The 22,028-nt window shown below is 39.1% G+C and overlaps 1 protein-coding gene across 1 annotated transcript in view; it reads right to left on the bottom strand.

Moving 5' to 3' along the window:
- Positions 1-2,323: 2,323 nt before the first annotated feature.
- wdr27.L (WD repeat domain 27 L homeolog) overlaps positions 2,324-22,028 on the bottom strand; it is a 119,934-nt gene continuing 100,229 nt past the window's right edge. The window contains exon 25 of the mRNA XM_041562748.1: positions 2,324-2,804. Within this exon, the coding sequence (XP_041418682.1) occupies positions 2,757-2,804 (48 nt within the window). The 3' untranslated portion in view covers positions 2,324-2,756. The remainder of the gene's footprint in view (positions 2,805-22,028) is intronic.

Genomic DNA, 22,028 nt, shown 5'->3' with positions numbered 1-22,028 from the left:
ATCTTACCAAACTGGAATATATATTTACATAAATATTGCCCTTTTACATCTTGCCTTGAACCACCATTTCGTGACTCTATCTGTGCTGCCTCAGAGATCACCTGACCAGAAATACTACAACACTAACTGTAACAGGAAGAAGTGAGGAAGCAAAAGGCAGAACTCTGTCTGTTAATTGGCTCATGTGACCTTACATGTGGTTTGTATGTGTGCACAGTGAATCTTACGATCTCAGGGGGCGGCCCTTATTTTTTAAAATGGAAATTTTCTATTTATGATTACCCAATGGCACATACTACTAAAAAAGTATATTATTATGATAATGGTTCATTTACATGAAGCAGGGTTTTACACATGAGCTGTTTTACTCAGTATCTTTTAATAGAGACCTACATTGTTTGGGGGGTATAGTTTTCCTTTAATGGTAGCTTCTAGATGGAAACCACCCTCCCCCCCATACCCTACCTCCCCCCACTTACAAGTTAGGCCAAAAGGCCATGTAGTTTAAATTTATAAAAGCACACAGCACAAAAGAAAACAAACAGACAATGAACTGTAGAAGCATTTGTAATTATTGTCTGAACATACAAATGCAAAATAAATACTGTCAAATACAAAGTTAAAAAAAGCTAAATAACCTAAAAACCACAAATAAAAACCAATTGCAAATTGTCCCAGAATATCACTCTCTACATCATGCTAAAAGTAAACAACCCCTTTAACAACAGCAATTTGCTGTGTTATATTTGAGCTTGGAAAGACAAAAAGAATGGTATAAGGGTAGGAGTAATAATTAAACACGGTAGCAAGAAAAAAAATGAGTAAGTAGGAGCAAAAAGCACCACCATGACAAATAGAGCAGATAATGACAAAAGAGGAAAAATTGGGCTTAGAAGGGATACCGGTAGACTAATTTACAAAGAACTATAAAAGTACCTGAGGCATAGAAGTGGGGCAAGCAATGAATCTTTGACAGCTGAGATATACCTTTAATAACTGGTAGGGATGTTTTAATTAAAAAATTGGGTTTCATTTGAAAAGGGCTTTTATTATACAGCTTTTTATGTCTGGATGACAGGTCCCCTTTAAAATGGCAATTTTCTATTTAGGATTACCAGTTGTTACATACTACTACCAATATTTTTATGAAAATCGTTTATTTAGATGAAGCAGTATTTAACATAACATGTTTTATGCAACATATTCCTACATTATTCAGGGTTTAGTTTTCCTTTAAGGCCAATTAGTAATTAGATTCTCATTCCTTGGCGGCACAGAAACCTGCATCCACATTGAATAATCTCCCCTGCAGCATCTTCTTATATGACATGCATATCTCATTTTCTGCTCGATGACTCATGATGAAGCTTGGCTTCGCAACTGCTTCCCAGAGCACACTGAGCATGTGCAGTGCCTCTGACACCCCTAGCAAAATCCAAGATATGGAGCTCCTGTGGGCCTGAATCCTTAATGTTATAGAAATGCACAACCATTAGGCTGGTGAAGAAAGTTCAATATATATATATATATTAAAGGAGAACTAAACCCTTTGCTAATAAAAACCCCTACCCTCCCTGCCCCCCCTCACAGGTGTTCACACAAGTAAATGCCTCTAAGCTGGTAATTACCCCTCTTTGCAGAGTCAGCGCAGAGGAGCTCACGGGCACCATCTTGCGGCGCTTCAGTAATCTTCGGGTCCCTTCGGCATTCCGTGGCTTTTGGCGTATGCACAGTTGTTTAGGACCGGAACATTGCTACAACTGCGCATGCGCCGATATGGCTCTGCTTCGCTGACTCTGCAATCAGGGGTAATTACCAGCTATGGGGCATTTACTTGTGTGAACACCTGTACAGGGGGAGTAGGGAGAGGGGGAAATGGAGAATGCAACCTGTTCGTAAAAAAACCTGTACCCCCCACCCCAGGTAGACCCCCTCCCTCCTCCCCCAGGCTAACTGCCCCCCCTCCCGGGGAAATGCCTCATACTCCATACTTACCCCTCGCGCAGATTCTTCCAGCGGAGTTCCACTAATCCATCTTCTGCAATCTCTGTAAACTGACTGGGAGATCGGTATTTTTTCACATGCGCAGTTGGAGCAGTTTGCCGGTTTGCGACAACTGCGCATGTGCGAAATTACACGGAAATTGATGATCTCTCAGTCAGCTTACAGAGATAGTGGAAGATGGAGGCGTGCAACTCCGCTGGAAGAATCTGAGCCGAGGGGTAAGTATGGAGTATGGGGCATTTCCCCGGGGGGTAGTTAGCCTGGGGGAGGAGGGAGGGTGGTCTACCTGGGGTGGGGGGTATGGGTTTTTTATGAACAGGTTAAATTCTCCTTTTACCATGTTTCAAAAGATTTTAGGCATAGGGCTACAAATTAAATAAAAACCCAAGTTGTATTTACCAACTGCCAATTTACAATTGATATTTTTATAAGAGCTTCCTCATGAATTGTCTCTTTATTGTGCCTCTTCCTAAATAGAAACTTATCTTTTGCTTACGATCCTGCCTGTTATTCAGCTTCCAGTTTAACATTAAAACCACTAGTTGCTATTGTGAGTTACATCTAGCAACTATGTCAAAATGTTTCACAATTCAGAAATATATATATATATAGAAAAAAAAATAGAAAAACATCTGAAAATTGTCCATATAATTACAATGTTTCCATGTTAATAATAGTTGACATCTCCATGCTGGTTTTCCATAGTTCCTTGACAAAATGTAGAACATGGACAACGACAAAGATAGAGTTCATCAAGAAACAAATATTTGGAGTTTTCCATCCAGAGTAGCAGTGGTTAACTAAGATCAAACAGAAAAAAATCACTAAATTAGAAAAAAAGTAATTTCCAAAATCAAGAAATCAAAGCAAGAATAATGCATTGTGAAAACAGCATTACAGTTAAAAACTAAAAACTATGATATATTATTAAAAATTCATTCAATAACAAAATCAATATATTTGGAAACTGTGTCATGAAACACACTGCCACAACGAAGTAAAAAAAAGTTGAACAAAACAAAAGTATGTGACCCTTAATTTTTGGGCGTATATGCCTTAACATTTTACAATGATCACACTTTATGTGCTCCAAAATGAGCTTGTTGGAAATGAAAGTATTGAACAATGAGGTAGTTGCTTGCGTTGAACCAAACTTGAGGTTTCTTCATTTGACATGTGTTGCCAAGCTTTTGCCACAGCTATTTTCCATTGCTCTTTTACTTTGGAGGGTTTCTGCACTGCAGCCTCTTATTCCATAATGCATACCTTATTGTATATAAATCATTTTGCCTGACAAGTTTAAGGCTCTGGATTATCACCATGACTCAGAGAACTCCATGGCATTTTGGGTTACAGTATTTCTACAGGATAAAGTGTTAATCTGAAGGCAATACAGACATGATATTTCTATACACTTTTAAGTTTAAGTTGTTCTACTGCGATATTTATCAGTCATTAGTGAGCAATTCAATCCAGTGGCAGCCATACATGCCCCACCAAATATACTCCCTGCTGCATGTTAAATGGATAAAATGGTGTGGCTCATAAACAGTTAATTCCTTCATCCATACTTTCATCTATTCATTGTATTAGTAGAGCTTGAGATTTCTTTAAAGGTGTGGTTCACCTTTCAGTTACCTTTAAGTATGTTATAGAATGGTCAGTTCTAAGCAACTTTTCGATTGGTCTTCATTTTTTTTTATAGTTTCTTTAATTATTTGCCTTTTGAGCTTTCAATGGGGATCACTGCCCCCTTATAAAAACAAATGCTCTGTAAAGCTTTTAATTACTTATCTTTCAATTCAGGTCCTAATTCAAACTAGAGCATGGTTGCTAGTGTTATTTAAACCCAAGCAACCAAATTGCTGGATTAGCAAACTGGAGAGCTGTTGAATATAAAGCTAAATAATTCAATAACCACAAATAAAAATGAAAAGCAATTGCAAATTGTCTCAGAAAGTCACTCTCTACATCATACTACATGATAATGAAAAACCCCTTTAATGGCAGATTGTAATACATTTGGGGGGAAATTTACTTAAGGTCGAATATCAAGGGTTAATTAACCCTCGACATTCGACTGCCGAATTGAAATCCTTCGACTTCGAATATCAAAGCTGAAGGATTTACCACAATTCGTTCAATCAAACGATCGAACAAAAAATCGTTCGATCAAACAATTAAATCCTTCGAAACGTTCGATTCAAAGGATTTCATTCCATCGATCGAACGATTTTTATTCGACCAAAAAAAGATAGCAAAGCCTATGGAGACCTTCCCCATAGGCTAACATTGACTTCGGTAGGTTTTAGGTGGCGAACTAGGGTGTCAAAGTTTTTTTTTAAAGAGACAGTACTTTGACTATCGAATGGTCGAATGGTCGAATAGTCGAACGATTTTTAGTTTGAATCGTTCAATTAGAAGGCAAAGTTGTAGACAAAGGTCGAAGTAGCCCATTCGATGGTCGAAGTAGCCAAAAAAAAACATTCAAAATTCTAAGTTTTTTTTCCTCTATTCCTTCACTCGAGCTAAGTAAATGGGCCCCTTGATGTACAGTTTGTGAATAGCTGACCTGTAAATTGGCAACTGCAAAAAGCACCAGTGTTTGCTCCTCCCCCTGCACCCCCAAGAACTTTGGATTTTTCCATGCTTTCAGCGCTGTTGTTCTGACATTAAGGGAGTAATTTATTAAAGATTGATTTTTATAACTAGCATGAACTCGAATGAACTCACAACTCGAATGGTATCTTATTTAAGACAAAACTCTAATGGAAAAAACTTGATTCTGCAAGTTCGATTTGTGAAACATGAAAACTCAAATTGATCGAGTTTTTGGAGAAAAAAAACCTAGAATCGCTTGAATTATAAGAGTTTTCAGGCAAAACTTGAAGGCTAGTCACATCTTCAAATGATTCAAGGGACCTCTGCCATTGACTCCTACATGACCTTGACAGGTTTTAGATTTTATTTTTATTTTCGGATTCAAGCTATTTCCAGGGTTGGGGTATAATAAATCTCAAAAAATTATTTTCTTTTTAACCCAAAAATGTGAATTTTGACCAAAAAATCACCTTGAAAACTCATATTTTCTTGGAAAAATGTTTTATTTGAGGTTTCAGCTTATTTCGCTTTTAATTTAGCAGCTGTCCAGTTTGTGATTTTAGCAAGCTGGTTTCTAGGGTCCAAATTACCATAGCAACATGCATTAATTTGAATAAGCAACTCGAATATAAATAGGAGAGGGCCTGAATAGTAAGATGAGTAATAAAAAGCAGCAGTAAAAGAAAATTTGTTTATAAATGGGGTCAGTAACCCTCATTTGAAAGCTATCATTAAAAAGGCAAATAAATAAAACAACTGTAAAAAAAAATAATAATGAAGACCAATTAAACAGTTGATTTGAATTGCCAGTCTAAACATACCGTCATACTAAGGGGGTTATTTACTAAACCCCGAATGCAAAAATTCCCAAAAATTCGTGATTTTTTAAAATAAAATCAGACTTTTAAAAAATCACAAATTTTTCGGAATTTATTGATGGAAAAGTGTGAATGAGAAAATCCAGCATCTCAGACCATTGAGTTTGCATACAAGTCAATTGGAGAAGTCCCAATCATTTCTTGATGTGCGCTGGGTATCGTGCAATACCCCGAAGTTTTCGGTCAAAAAGTATAAGAGATCTGAGTTTTCAGGTGAAAAATCCGAAAAAGAGGTAAAAATCTGATTTTTCCCATCAAAGCAGATTTTCGGGAAAATGTAATAATAAATAAGCGCAAAAACCCGAGCGGATTTGATCAGAGTTTGTAGCAGAAAATGTTGAGATAAAATCAGACTTTGATAAATAACCCCCTGAAAGTTAACTTGAAGGTGAGTCACCCATTTAAATACAATTGATAAAGAATAGCTGCAATTTTACAGGAATTATTATGGGAATTACTTTATAATGCACCCTTAAGAGTAATGGCATAGGTAATATGAGAAGCAACATATTTTATTGTGACATTATATTTAAATTCATACATATCCTCTCTTCACAGTTACACTAAAAGGTTTGCCTTTCTGCACATTCCAAAAATATTTGGAAGACTGACCCTTTCTACTGTTTTTTTATAGATCATCTCAGTTTTCCTTATGCAGCAGTTAAAGTTTCGGAACATTGTATCAACAACATGCAGTAAATGTGGAACTGATCATGTGTTTCTGCTGTATATGGGATCACAGCATTCAGAGAATACAGCAGGTTTTGTATATCCCCTTAATCCAATTCAAAGATTTTTTTCCACTCTTTCTTTTAAACAGGAAATATTTCAACACAGTCATTTGATAACTCCAGATTAAACCCAAACAAGATGTTGTTTGAATAGAAACCTCATACCTTTCTTGTGTCTCAGGGGGAAATGTGCCTATCTTTATATATATATATATATATCTCAGTAGCAAAATGAACACATTGGTAACATATGGCTTTGATAACCCAGTGCTTTATCCCAAAGGAGGGCTCTAACATACAGTATAGTATTGAGCAATGCATTTTGTTTATTTGTACATGTGGCTTGATATAGTCTAGAAAGCTCAAAAATACAAAAATCACATTTTTCGTAGAGCCCTGTTCCAGCAAACAATACTTATTTTTGTGTATTTCCCTTTTCTCTAATAAAACAGTACCTTGACTACAGTTAGGTCCATAAATATTTGGACATACAACTTGTTTTTCTAATTTTGGTTATGTAGATTACCACAATGAATTTTAAATGAAACAACTCAGATGCAGTTGACTTTCAGCTTTATATCAGTAGGTTAAACAAAAAGATTGCATAAAATAATTGAGGAACTAAAGCCTTTTTGAACACAATTACTTCATTTCAGGGGCTCAAAAGTAGTTGGACAAATTAAAAAACTGAAAATAAAATGTTCATTTCTAATACTTGGTTGAAAATCCTTTGCTGGCAATGACAGCCTGAAGTCTTGAACTTGTGGGTTTCCTCCTTTTTAATGCTCTGCCAGGCCTTTACTGCAGCGGCTTTCAATTGCTGTTTGTTTGTGGGCCTTTCTGTCTGAAGTTTAGTCTTCAACAAGTGAAATGCATGCTCAATTGGGTTCATATTAGGTGACTGACTTGGCCATTCTCTGATGTTTTTTTCTGTTTTTGCAGCTTAAGGATGGCTTGTTTCACCTGCATGGAGAGCTTCTTTGACCGCATGTTTGTTCACAGCAAAATCTTCCACATACAAGCACCCCCCTCAAATCAACTCCAGGGCTTTTATCTGCTTCATTGATAGACATAACAAAGGAATTGCCCACACCTGCCCATGAAACAGCCTTTGAGTCAATTGTCTAATTACTGTACTTTGTGTGATGTCTTGGGCATGCATGGCTGCCAGTGGCACTGGGACACTAGGGTTTATCCATGATGTGACACGGGACAGAAGCAGCCGAATGAATTCTAAGGTGTTCAGAGACACTGTCTGCTCAAATCCAGCTAAATGCAGTCAAATTGATTGGGAGGTGTTTCATAATTCAGATGGACAATGATCCAAAACATACAGCCAAAGCAACCCAGAAGTTTATTAGCAAAGAAGTGGAATATTCTTGAATGGCCAAGTCAGTCACCTGATCTGAACCCAACTGCGCATGCATTTCACTTGTTGAAGGCTAAACTTCAGACAGAAATGCCCACAAACAGAATCGAAAGCCACTGCAGTAAAGGCCTGCAGAGCATTAAAAAGGAGGAAACCCAGAATCTGGTGATGTTCATGAGTTCAAGACTTCAGGCTGTCATTGCCAGCAAAGGACTTTCAACCAAGTTTTTGAAATTAACATTTTATTTTCAGTTTTTTAATTTGTCCAATTAGTTTTGAGCCCCTGAAATGAAGTGATTGTGTTAAATAAAAGGCTTTAGTTCCTCACATTTTTTTTGCAATCTTTTGTTCAACCCACTGAATTAAAGCTGAAAGTCTGCAGTTCAACTGCATCTGAATTGTTTAATTTAAAATTAATTGTGGTAATGTATAGAACCAAAATTAGAAAAAAAAGTCTGTAACTGTAAGTTGCATGAATCCACCTTGGTGGCAAAACAACCCTTTTGGGTTTATTTAGGTATCAAAAGTCAGTTATGATAAAAAAATATATAATTGTTTGATATTTATTATGCCCTGAAGCTACAAAAAGCTTGAATCTGAAAATACTCTTAAAACATATTGAAAAACAGGTGTAGCTCACCAAATTGTCTTATCGGCTTGTCTCACGGGTTATCCTGTGCTGATATCCCAAATAGGTTAATCTGTTAACACTTGATAAAGGGCTTTTCCCGAAACATCTTGGGTGTATCCACTCCACAATAAAGAAAATTGCAGTCAAAGGTTGCTGCTTTGGATTTGTCCTACACAACATATCTTCACCTCACAAACTCAATCATTGATAAATAACCCATATTATTTAAGTCAAATGTGAACAACCTCTTTATGGTTAGATCAAGATAAAGTAGAATATGTTTAGAGGCTAAATGCTATGTTTATAAAAAGACCAAAATAAGTCGGCAATACAGTTATATAAAACAAAAACTAAAACCTCTACTGCAGTAACCCATAGCAGATTTTGCTTTTAAACACAACTAGTAAATTGGTTGCTATAGGTGATTAAACCTGTAGAAAACTTTGAATGCTTTATTACATAACTCCCTACAACGGTATTAATGTACTTCCCCAGAGTTAAAGGAAAACTATACCCATCAAACAAAGTATTTGCATAAAACAGCTCATATGTGAAACCCTGCTTCATGTAAATAAACCATTTTAATAATAATTAATATACTTTTTTAGTAGTATGTGCCATTGGGTAATCATAAATAGAAAACTGCCATTTTAAAAAATAAGGGCCACCTCCTGGGATCGTATTAATCACGGTGCACACAAACATTCCAAACAAACTATACTTTTTGGATCACATGAGCCAATTAACCAGGGGCGCTTCACCAATGAGGCGAGTTGAGGCACCAAATTTCTGCTTTTCAACCTGGAAATTCGGCTCTTCTAGTGCAGAGAGCGCAATGGACTTTTGCTTCCATACTTCTTCCTGTTACAGTTAGAGCTGCAGTATTTCTGGTCAGGTAATCTCTGAGGCAGCACAGAGACCATCATGAAATGGTGGTTCAAGGCAAGAGATGTAAAAGGGCAATATTTACTTAAATATATATACCAGTTTGATAAGATTCTTTAATATGCCACTTAACTGAAATAAATTTGTTACTCAAGTATTCATTCTGGGGGTATAGTTTTCCTTTAACACAAGAGATTCTTCTTCATAAATTACCCAAGAACCCTGGACCTGAGATGTTTTGTATATAATAGCTTTTTATGACAAAGTAGTAAGGTTATCTGTGGTGCCAGCTCACATCCAACAAGTAGTATAAGTGCTGTCATGGGTATATCCAAAGATCATAGATATCTCTGACCCTGTTCTGTATAGAGGACATATCATGAGATAATAGGGTAGAAATTCTGTAATCTGGTCTGGAAGATATACTTTTGGAAAGTAGGGACCTTGTTGTTGCAGAAAACACCAGAGGTACTTACTTAAAGGGGTCAGGGCCGCCATCAGGGGGTCACAGGGGGGACAGTCCTCCCGGGCCCGGTGGGTTTTCAGATCTAAGGGGGACCCGGACACGCCACCCTTTACCTAATCTAATGGGCCCGCCCTCCCTAAATTTCATTGGTGGTCAGCGGCAGTTCCAGTTGGTTGCGACCCGTGCGTACACTTGACGTGAGTTGTAATAGAGAAGTGTGTAGCCTGCCGGCTGCACTCAGAGGATTAAAGATGCGACGGGAGGCGGTGCTTCTTCCTTGGAGACAGTGGTGCTTCTTCCTGCACTTTATTTTCACTTTGCTGTGGCTTTGAGTACTTTTGCTAGGATTTTTGCAAATTTGCACTTTATTTTAATTTTGCTGTGGATTTGAGTACTTTTGCTAGGATTTTTGTCCCTAGTGTGATAACTTGGTAACTTTTGCACTTTTTTTTTTTAACGTATACAAAAAAATGCACTGTACAATAAATATGCGTATACATTAGACAAGTTAGATGGGGAAGTTATTTTTAGGATTTTTTTCAGCATGAGAAACAATTCAATCTTCCATTGCCCTTATTAGGACTGGTTATTTTTTTTACCAAGGGGTTAAACCAAATGGCTCTTATTTGTACAATTTAAATGCAGAATAATTGTAAAAGAAAGTATATTTTAGGTCAGAGCAGGTACCTGCTTAAAGAGCCTACCTTTATGTGGTGGCAGGATTAATAACCCTTGGCCAAATGATTTTATTCACTGTTTTAGTGCTTGTATTCATGTGACATTTGTACTGTTGGGGGGGCGTGGCAAGGTAGACGTGACAAGGAGAGGGGAGGCGTGGTGAGGGAGGGGGCCCAGAAAATGTTGTTGTGCGGGGCCCCGTGATTTCTGATGGCGGCCCTGAAAGGGGTTGTTATTCTGAGACAATATTCAATTGGTTTTTCATATTTATTATTTGTAGTTTTTGAGTTATTTAGGCTTTTTATTCAGCAGAATTACAGTTTGCAATTTGTATGCATTATAACATTCTAAAAGTTAAAGTAAAGGTGAACCAACTGTTCAAAAAGCAATTTCAAAATTTGAGGATTTCCATTTCTGTGTATGACTTTTCATAGTTACATAGTTACATAGTTAAATTGGGTTGAAAAAAGACAAAGTCCATCAAGTTCAACCCCTCCAAATGAAAACCCAGCATCCATACACACACCCCTCCCTACTTTTAATTAAAATTCTATATACCCATACCTATACTAACTATAGAGTTTAGTATCACAATAGCCTTTGATATTATGTCTGTCCAAAAAATCATCCAAGCCATTCTTAAAGGCATTAACTGAATCAGCCATCACAACATCACCCGGCAGTGCATTCCACAACCTCACTGTCCTGACTGTGAAGAACCCTCTACGTTGCTTCAAATGAAAGTTCTTTTCTTCTAGTCTAAAGGGGTGGCCTCTGGTACGGTGATCCTCTTTATGGGTAAAAAGGTCCCCTGCCATTTGTCTAAAATGTCCTCTAATGTACTTGTAAAGTGTAATCATGTCCCCTCGCAAGCGCCTTTTTTCCAGAGAAAACAACCCCAACCTTGACAGTCTACCCTCATAATTTAAGTCCTCCGTCCCTCTAACCAATTTAGTTGCACATCTCTGCACTCTCTCCAACTCATTTATATCCCTCTTAAGGACTGGAGTCCAAAACTGAACTGCATACTCCAGATGAGGCCTTACCAGGGACCTATAAAGAGGCATAATTATGTTTTCATCCCTTGAGTTAATGCCCTTTTTTATGCAAGACAGAACTTTATTTGCTTTAGTAGCCACAGAATGACACTGCCCAGAATTAGACAACGTGTTATCTACAAAGGAAACTCCCAACACATTGCCATTTAGTGTATAACTTGCATTTATATTATTTTTGCCAAAGTGCATAACCTTGCATTTATCAACATTAAACCTCATTTTCCAGTTTGCTGCCCAGTTTTCCAGTTTAGACAAATCACTTTGCAAAGTGGCAGCATCCTGCATGGAACCTATAGTTCTGCACAATTTAGTATCATCTGCAAAAATAGAAACAGTACTTTCAATGCCCACCTCCAGGTCATTAATAAACAAGTTGAACAAGTTATTAATAAACAAGTTGAAAAGCAAGGGACCTAGTACAGAGCCCTGCGGTACTCCACTAACAACACTGGTCCAATTAGAAAATGTTCCCACCACTCTTTGTAGTCTATCTTTTAGCCAGTTCTCTATCCAGGTACAAATACTATGTTCCAGGCCAACATTCCTTAATTTAACCAGTAACCTTTTGTGTGGCACTGTATCAAATGCTTTAGCAAAGTCTAAGTAAATCACATCCACTGCCATCCCAGAATCGAGGTCTCTACTTACATTCTCGTAAAAAGAAATTAAGTTAGTCTGGCAAGATCTATTACGCATAAAACCATGCTGGCACAAACTCATAGTATTATGATTTGCTATGAAGTCCAGTATCTTATCCTTTATTAACCCTTCGAAAAGCTTTCCTACCACTGACGTCAGACTAACTGGCCTATAGTTTTGAGGCTGAGAACGGGATCCTTTTTTGAATAGAGGCACCACATTAGCAATTCGCCAGTCTCTCGGCACTATGCCAGATCTCAATGAATCCTGAAAAATTAAGTAAAGAGGTTTGGCAATCACAGAGCTAAGCTCGCTAATTACCCTGGGATGAATACCATCTGGCCCTGGACCTTTGTTAATCTTTTTTTTTTTTTAAAAGTTTTTATTATTAACCGTAGGCATTACATACATTAGCATTCATTGCATTGACATGTAGATTGCAGTTTATCACTGTAACATCAGTTAGTACACCATATATAGAAACTCAATATAGATACTTAGTTTATTCACACTTGCTCCGTTGACATAGGATAAATGTCTATCCACTGACCCCATACCTTGTCAAATTTGTCAGGATGCCCTCTCGCTTCATAGGTGATCTTTATTAATGGCAGCCTATGGTTTACCAAATTGAGCCATTGGTTTATTGATGGAGGCTGTGGTTGAATCCAATGCATAATGATTACTTTACGTGCATAAAACAGGAGAGATCTATACATCGTTCTAATGCCACTCTGGGGAACCATTTCGTCTATCACCCCCAATATGCATGCTTCAGGAGAGATTACTTGAGGTAAGTCTAGGACGTCGCTAAGTAAGCGAACTACTCTGTTCCAGAAGCTTTGAATTATCGCACATCCCCAAAGCATATGTATGAAGTCTGCATTCACCTGATCACATCTCGGGCACTTTGATAGCCTATTAGGAAATATCTTACTCAGTCTAAGAGGAGAGTAGTAATAGAAATGCATAATTTTAAAACTAATTAATCTATCTTTCGTTGAGATAAGGTAATTGTAGGCATTTTCGGTAGCCTCGTCCCACATATCATCAGATATTGAGGGTATAGCTCTCTGCCACTTTCGTTGGGCTACCTGGAAGGGGGTACCCCTTGCCTCCATAAGGGTCCGGTATAGTCTTGATACCAGTTTATGTGGGTTATCTGCATGCAATGTAGTATTAACTTCAAACGTATGGAAGGGGGGACTGTATCCATTGAATTGGGCTTTAAAAGCATGTTTTAGTTGCATGTATCTGAACACATTAATGGGCTCACCAGGGCACATATCCTGTAGTTGAGGGAGAGTAGCGAAGACCCCATCTTTCACTAGATTTCCTAGTATTTTGATCTTTCTGTTAACCCAGTAGATAAAGTCTGCGAGATATCGGAGATGTGGGAGGTTAGAATTCCCCCACAGTGGAGTGTAGTGAGAGATCAGATATGGGGATATTTTGCTTATTCGAAGGGCCACTTGCCATGCCTTATACGGAGCCTGTAGGACCGGGGGTAGTGGGGGGAGGTCTTTTGTTTTGCGCATAGGACAATGTGCCAACCCTTCCAGGGAGCCCAGAACATGGGCATGTAGGAGCATATTGGGGTTTTCGGGGTCTGGATTGAACCACTCATGGACATGAGACATTTGAGCCGCAACATAGTATAGCCACAGGTTCGGTAAACCCAGTCCCCCACACGCAGGTGGAGCCGTGAGAGATTCCCAGGATATCCTAGGTTGTTTTCCTGCCCATATAAATGAAATCAATACCTTATTGACTTTCCTAAAAAAATCCTTTGGTATTGGGGTTGGGGCATTCCTGAAAAAGTATAAAAACTTTGGAAGGAAGATCATCTTAAAGATGTTGATTTTCCCCCATAACGACAATGGCAGGTTTTGCCATTGAGTGGACGTTGATGTGAATTTGGCCAACAGCGGATTTAAATTAAGGTCTTGAAAGTTAGACATCCGTGTTGTCACTTTTATTCCAAGGTATTTTATCTGAGATTCCCAGACTAAGGTATTGTCTGGTGTTGGTTGATATGGAGGGGCGTTATCAATTGGCATTATAAGTAATTTGTCCCAGTTTACCCTTAGACTTGAGTGGTTACCAAAGTCTTGTATTATATGTAAGGCGGCTTGTAATGATGGGCCAGAGTCAGCCAAGAACAGCAGGATGTCATCAGCGTATAAAGCTATGCGCTCTTCACAAGTCTTGTATCGAAGTCCTATTATGTTTGGAGCTTTTCGTATATTTATGGCCAGGGGCTCTATGGCTAGGGCGAACAGCAGCGGGGAAAGAGGGCAGCCCTGTCTAGTGCCCCTGTGTAATTGGAATGGTAGGGATAATGAATTGTTTACTCTGACTTGTGCCATGGGTGCTGCATACAGTATCTGGACCCAGTTGATAAATTTGGGTCCAAAACCAAAAGCCTTTAGTGTTTCCCACAGGTATGGCCACTCAATGGAGTCAAAGGCTTTGGCTGAGTCTAGGGACACCACCACTCTTGAGCCCATGTTCTCATGCATAATTTGTAGATTGGTGTAGAGCCTTCTCAGGTTAACAGAAGTCGATTTATTTGGCATGAAACCCGACTGATCCGGGTGAATTATTGATGTTATAACTTTCAGTAGTCTGGAGGCTAAAACTTTGGCCAGGAGCTTGGCGTCCGTATTTATCAATGAAATAGGGCGATATGATTCACATAAGTCGGGGTTTTTCCCGGGTTTATGAATTAGAACTATCACAGCAGAGTAAAGAGATGGTGGTAGTCTCCCCTCCCCAGCCGCCGCCTCTAGCATTTGTACAAATTTAGGAATTAGGTCCTTGGCTACCTGTTTGTACCACTCCGCTGGCAGACCGTCTGGGCCTGGTGTTTTGTTGCTGGAAAAGGATTGGAGTGCCACTGCTACTTCGTAAGGGGTTATAGGGTTCTCTAAATAGGCCTTTTGTTGGTCATCCAGTTGTGGGCATTCAATTTTCCCAATATATTTGGCAATGTCTGCCTGTGAGCAAGTCAATTTTGATGTATATAGATTAGCATAGAATTGTCGAAATGTCTCTGTTATTTCTTTTGGGGAGGAGGTGATAGTCCCACTGCCGGACATTATTCTTGGGATAACTGTGGACGGTGTATCAGTTTTGGATAGGTATGCCAGAGCTGAGCCGCCTTTTTCCCCTTGGTCAAATAGCCTTTGAGCTGCATAAAGCTCTTTCTTTTTGGTAAGGGTAGTAATGGTGAGTTCCAGGGCTTGTTGAGCCTTATTTAGTAAAGTGTGGTTAGCATCCGAGGGGGCTGCTGCAAATGTTGCCTCTGCCTGCTGCAGCTCAGCTGTGGCATCCGCCACCTTTTGTTTATTGTGCTCTCTTGCCCCTTTAATGGCCCTAGAAAGAGAGCCCCGAGCTACTGCTTTGGATGCATCCCAGCACATATCAACCGAGACTGTATCACTATTGTTTACCCAGTATTCAGCGTATTCTAGGTTAATTGTCTCTTGTACCTCTGTGTTTCTCAGCCATAGTGGACTAAGCCTCCACATTCTATCGGTGGTTTCACTACCCGCCTGTATCGTTACCATCAAGGGAGAGTGGTCTGAGAAGGCTCTGGGCAGATATTGCACTTCTAAGACTAATGCCAGGAAGTCAGAGGAGGCCAGTGCTAGGTCGATACGTGACAACGTGTTGTGGGTAGTTGAGTGGCAAGAGAACTGTTTGGCACCCGGGTTTTTCCACCTCCATATATCTCTCAAGCCCATTGTTTCAGCCCAATTTGCCAGCGGAGTGGGCGTTGCTACTTGGGACATCAACCTATCTAGCGAAGGGTTTAGCGGGGAGTTAAAGTCGCCCATAAGGCAAACAGGAGCTGGAGGGAATTCTATTATTTTGTTGAAAACCTTTTCAAGTATGTCCATTGACATAGGGGGGGGAAGATATATGTTAGCTAATGTCACTGGGGTTGAATTTAGCCTACAATGAATAACAATGTATCTTCCATAAGTATCTAGGTGGATCTTGATTAAGTCAAACAGGACATGTTTCTTAACCAGTATGGCCACTCCACGGGCATAGGTGGAAAAAGTGGCATGATAGTGGTGTGCTACCCACGCTTTTTTAAGGGCGAGAATTTTCTGTCCAACTAAATGAGTCTCTTGTAGTAGTAACAGGGCGGGTGAGTAGGTTTTAATGTATTGAAATAGTTGCGCCCTTTTAAATTTTGAGTTTAAACCCCTAACGTTCCAGGAGCAAATCTTGATACTAGACATTATTATGTGATATCTTTGTGAAAATAACTCAGGATCAGCATGTGTACATTGAAATACTTGTCAGTTACCTTGGTGCCTACAAAACTATCTACATAACATTCAAACTGTACGTTTGTCATAACTTTCCCCCTTGTCCCTTCCCACCCCTGCCCGCTTTTGCAACTGAGCAGGCCTGTTCCCCAAACTTGCAAACTTCCGTTGAAAGAGGTAAAGGTAGGTTACTATTAAGTCACAGTCTCAGCCCCAAAAACACAAAGGGGTAATTTGCCCAACTTGACAGGAAAGTTCCGACCATCCATGTAGTAAAAGTATATAAGATATAGGGGAGGGGAAAAAAAAAAAAAAGGGGGGGGGGAGAAGAAGAGATATAGTAAGTGGTCTGCCCTCTGACCATTCCAGGGATCAGTGCAAAATGTTTTCAGGGCCTGGGTAGAAGATATTACCACTTTAGCATATTAGGTAGGTTGGACGGATTTACTCGCCCCTTAGGCCATAAACAAAAGTGTTCCTCTTAATGTCGGTGGGTAGTCAAAGTAACGGACAAATGGCAGTATACTCACAGTCAATCACAGTCAGAAGTACGTATCTTGCATCGGTTAGAGCCCTATTTGTAGTGCGATCATCCGGCCTGTTCTTTAGTTGTTGTCGCCAGCGTGTCGCAAGGATCTCTGTCTTGGTTCAGGAGGGTGGTTTGTGTCAATCCACTGCATGACCTCCTCTGGCTGATCGAAGAAAAGGGTTGAGTCTCCATTGGTGATCCGCAGTTTGGCGGGGAATAACATTGCATATTGAATTTTTAACATGCGCAGCCTGCGGCGTGCTTCTGTAAATGAGCTGCGTTTGCGTTGGACCATGGAGGAGAAGTCATGGTATAAGGAGACCCTGGCGTTATCGTGGATGATTTCTCCCTTGATCCTTGCTGCACGCAAGGCGGCATCTCTATCTTTAAAATTCAGGAGCTTCATGACCACTGGCCTGTGAGGGCCTCCCGGAGGGGGTCGGCGGGCTGGCACTCGGTGAGCGCGTTCCACTGCAAATTGAGCAGAGAATGTGTCTGCCCCGAGCTTGGCCTTCAGCCATTCCTCCATGAATGCCTCCATCTGTGGGCCTTCACATCCTTCAGGTAGGCCTATGACGCGTAGGTTCGACCTGCGTTGTCTATTTTCTAGGTCGTCGACGTGGTCTATGAGCAGTCGTTGATCTCTCTGTAGTTGTTGAATCTGGCGCTGCATTGGTGTCACATCGTCTTCCAGTGCTCCTATCCGTCTCTCGGTCTCTGCCGTCCGCTCACGGAGTTTTTGCACATCCTGTCTTAGCAGCGATAGATCCACTTTGATTTCCTCCATCTTGGAAGTCATCGTGGCTGCAGTGTCAGAGATCTGGGATGTTAAGGAGTTTCTGGATTCGGATATCGCTAGCATTAGCGTTTGCAGGGTAGGTTCCGCAGAGTGGTCTTCGGAGCAATCAGATTGTGGGGAGTTGGGTCCGCCATTATTTAGGTCGTCCGCAGGTTTCTCCCTGGCGTTCCCGCCGCCATCTTGGCAGTGCGGTTTGCCAAATAGTTTCTGGATATTCTCCGATCTGGACTTCGCCGTGCTTTTATATGGCATCATGGAGTGTCCGTTGTCCACCAGGACTTCTTAGGTCGGATTTGGGTCAGTATTATGAGCAAGGATTGGGTCAGGATCAATGCTGATACGGGAGCTCTAGCTCTGTGCGTCTGCCCTGATTCACATCCTAGCTCCGCCTGGACCTTTGTTAATCTTAACATGTTCAAGTCTCTTTTGAATTTCTTCATGTGTGAACCATGCATCATTAGTTGTATTACTAGAATTGGGAGTGTTAAGAAGGAAACCTTCACTTACTGGTTCCTCATTTGTGTAGACAGATGAAAAATATGAGTTCAGAATCTGCGCTTTTATTTTGTTTTCATCAACCAGCTGACCCCGCTCTGATAGTAAGGGTCCCACCCCTTCCTGCTTCATTTTTTTACTATTAACATATTTAAAAAATAATTTTGGATTTTTTTTACTGCTTGCTGCAATATCCTTTTCTATAGCAATTTTAGCTTGCCTTATAGCTTCTTTGCATGATTTATTGGCCTCCTTGTACCTTATAAATGTTTCGGCTTATCTTTTCTTACCCACCTCAACACCAACGCTTCAATTGAACATGAAAAAGGTATAAATATTTAGCCAAATTGTTAAGATTAAAGGCGTGTCCTCATGGCACAAATCTACTGAATAGACATGCTTTTAACTTTCAATGCAAATAGCCCTTTCCTGGTAGACATAAATCAGACACAAACCTTGTAAATTCTATAATTATACATCCATATTAATAGATAAAACCCCTTGTTCCTTCTAGCCAAAACATGTTAATATGAATGCCAGAGAGTTTAACCATATATTAATGGCAAGCTAACATTTATCTAAATCCTATTCTGTTTGTGGTCATACATTTTGGATCTGATATTCAAGGCTTCATTCTTAAGGTGATAACAAATACAGAAAAGGAGATGAGTGCTCTAAGAGGAGAATGAAGGAAGAACTGAGGGATTGGAGGGGCAGACGACTCATTTTAATTCTAAAGACTCATTTTGGTGTATTTTATTTTCACGTGAAAAAGCACATTGCATAATGCCATCCCATCCACACCACTGTAAAACCACCTAAAAGTAGAAAAAGGGTACAGGAAGGTACATTTCTGTGATACAAAAATAAAATCCTGAACAAAATGTCAACTTAGAAGTTATAAGCCAGTAAGCCTAGCATCAGTAGCGGATGAAAATGTAAAGGACAGGCTGTTAAAGGGATATTGCAGGCTGTTAAAGGGATATTGCAATCAAAATGCATATCACAATATGCATAATTTAGTGACAGAGGAAAATACTATCTTTAAATGTAAAAATAAAAATTTAATGTCACTTTAGTTTTTCCATCAAAAGCTGACAATTTGTGAAATCAGAGCTTGAGATATGCTTACTAAAAGAAACTATGATGAAGTGGGCCAATAAATGGGAGATGAGGATTTTTCCTTTGCTTCTTGTTTATAATTTAGTGTGCATATCGTACCCTGCCTAAACACTTTTTTTATCCTGTTAATGTGCATGCGAATCCTCCACAATAGAATGTCGTTGGCTATGGCAATAACTGAAGAAATGGCATGCCAATGGCCCTTTGCTCATAGCTTTATTTGCTTAGTTGAGTGACAAAACATGCAATCCATGTCATGGGGCATAATGTTTGAGTTTACAGTGCCTTTAAAAAGTTTTACCAAACTGTCATACACGACAGCAGCAATGCCGTCATTCTTAAATTGGCCAAAGAATGTTCTCTGCTCCAATAAGAAGAAAAATCCCATATATGAGATTAAAACTAAATATATCACTTTATAGAAGCAGCAACTAAATTCGAGTTGCATTGGGTAGATTTCTTCATATAACAGTAATGGGTTTTTCTGGCCAAATGCCCTTCTGAAACACAACAAGTAAAGACATTTTTCTGAATAGACAGACTTGTGGTCTGGAAATGAGCCATGTCCTGATCCTCTGTTGCACAAAATATATTTTTTGTCATCAGTCTCCTAAAACTAACTCTCTGTTAGAACAGCCACAAAGGCTATCAGTATCTGTGTATGTACCAACCTCTGCATTACTCACACATATATTCTCTGTCCTTGTGGTCAAGCAAAATGTAAAATTAGGACAAAGTTAAAATTGGGACAAGGATTATTTCAACAAAAATGCTGCTAAGCATGGGGATGAGCCCCCACATTTTGCTTCCTTTTTATGCATGATTATTGAGAGGAGAGTAATATTATAGAATCAAATCCAAATAAAGGACAATTTAAAGTACAGTTTATGAGATTGGTTGCCTAGATTAATTTGTTCAGTGTGAATAATTCCATGTCCAAATTTCATAGAATTTGTCTAGGTTACCCTCCAAATAGGCACAAAGATTGTGCCAGATATACAGTATGTTAAAGTTTTTGAGTCGCTGCCAACCCAAGTCTGCTTCTTTATCTGGAAACTGCATCCTATAGATGCCGATGGCGGCATTTCCAAAGCACCCCCCCGCGCTTGCGCATGATTGCGTTGCGTGTAACATTAACATTTTTAATCTCTTGTTACACTTTTAATTAACTTGTATTTAAGCATAACATGAGATTTTCATCTATATTGATAAAACATATACAAATAATCTCATATGCACACAATAAAAGAGCTCTGTATCCCCGCACATTTATTTCCGTCACACAGTAAAGTTTGGGAGGTACCTGAACACAGATATATTGGAAAAACTGCTGAGCATATGTGAATAGAACAGTTAATTACCCAGCTAATGCTGTGAAACGTCAAAGTTTATATTAAAAAATATAAGTATAGTTGATAGAAAAATAGAACAGATCATATATGTTGCTATAATCATTGTTGTAGGGGGTTATTTACTAAACTCATTGAATGCAAAAATCCTGAAAAATTTGGAATTTATTAAACCCCGAGGATGGAAAAGTCTGAATAAGAAAATCTGGCATCTCAGGCATGTCGAGGTTGCATATAAGTCAATGGGAGAAGTCACAATGATTTTTTGATGTGCGCTGGGTTTCGAGCAATACCCGAAGTTTTTGGGTGAAAAAATCGTAAAAATTATGAAAATCTGATTTTTTTCCCAAAAGCAAATTTTCAGAAAATGTAATAATAAATAAGTGTAAAAAACCCAAGTGGATTTGATCGGAGTTTGTAGCAAAAAATGAGATAAAATCGGACATTGATAAATAACGTTGAATATATGGAACAGGTGTTTATTTTTATATTAAGATACATGGTCCAGCAGTAGCAGCAATAAAGCTATCTCAGTGGTATGTTGAGCTAAAGGTTCTCATTCATGATCATTAACACTGTGACTATGAGCTGATGTTTGTAATGGTAATGCCACCACATGTAAAAGAAAGTGCTAGATCTTCCACATCCTCGGCAACAGAGAGGTAAGCATGCTTTAATAACCTTATGGAGTTTTGCTGGTGTTAGCTGCCATCTTTAGTGTATTTTTTGAAGATTTAAATAAATAATACCATCTTGTAGCACCTGATAGTATTTTTGCTATATCCTGCCAGAAAAAGAGCAGGCACTTGCAAAGACCAATCTTCCAGACAGACTTGTCAAATCATAAGTAGTTTTATTCCAGTACACAAGGCCAGTTAGTCTGACGTCAAAAGTAGGAAAGCTTTTCGAAGGGTTAATAAAGGATAAGATACTCGACTTCATAGCAAATCACAATACTATGAGTTTGTGCCAGCATGGTTTTATGCGTAATAGATCTTGCCAGACTAACTTAATTTCTTTTTACGAGAATGTAAGTAGAGACCTCGATTCTGGGATGGCAGTGGATGTGATTTACTTAGACTTTGCTAAAGCATTTGATACAGTGCCACACAAAAGGTTACTGGTTAAATTAAGGAATGTTGACTGGAACATAGTATTTGTACCTGGATAGAGAACTGGCTAAAAGATAGACTACAAAGAGTGGTGGTAAATGGAACATTTTCTAATTGGACCAGTGTGGAGTACCGCAGGGCTCTGTACTAGGTCCTTTGCTTTTCAACTTGTTTATTAATGGCCTGGAGGTGGGCATTGAAAGTACTGTTTCTATTTTTGTAGATGATACTAAATTGTGCAGAACTATAGGTTCCATGCAGGATGCTGCCACTTTGCAGAGTGATTTGTCTAAGTTGGAAAACTGGGCAGCAAACTGGAAAATGAGGTTCAATGTAGATAAATGCAAGGTTATGCACTTTGACAAAAATAATATAAATGCAAGTTATATACTAAAT

This window comes from Xenopus laevis, chromosome 5L (assembly GCF_017654675.1).
Source record: "Xenopus laevis strain J_2021 chromosome 5L, Xenopus_laevis_v10.1, whole genome shotgun sequence".
Classification (NCBI taxonomy): Eukaryota; Metazoa; Chordata; class Amphibia; order Anura; family Pipidae; genus Xenopus; species Xenopus laevis.
Note: the sequence above shows the minus strand (reverse complement) of the source record. Positions and strands in the feature narration are given on the sequence as shown.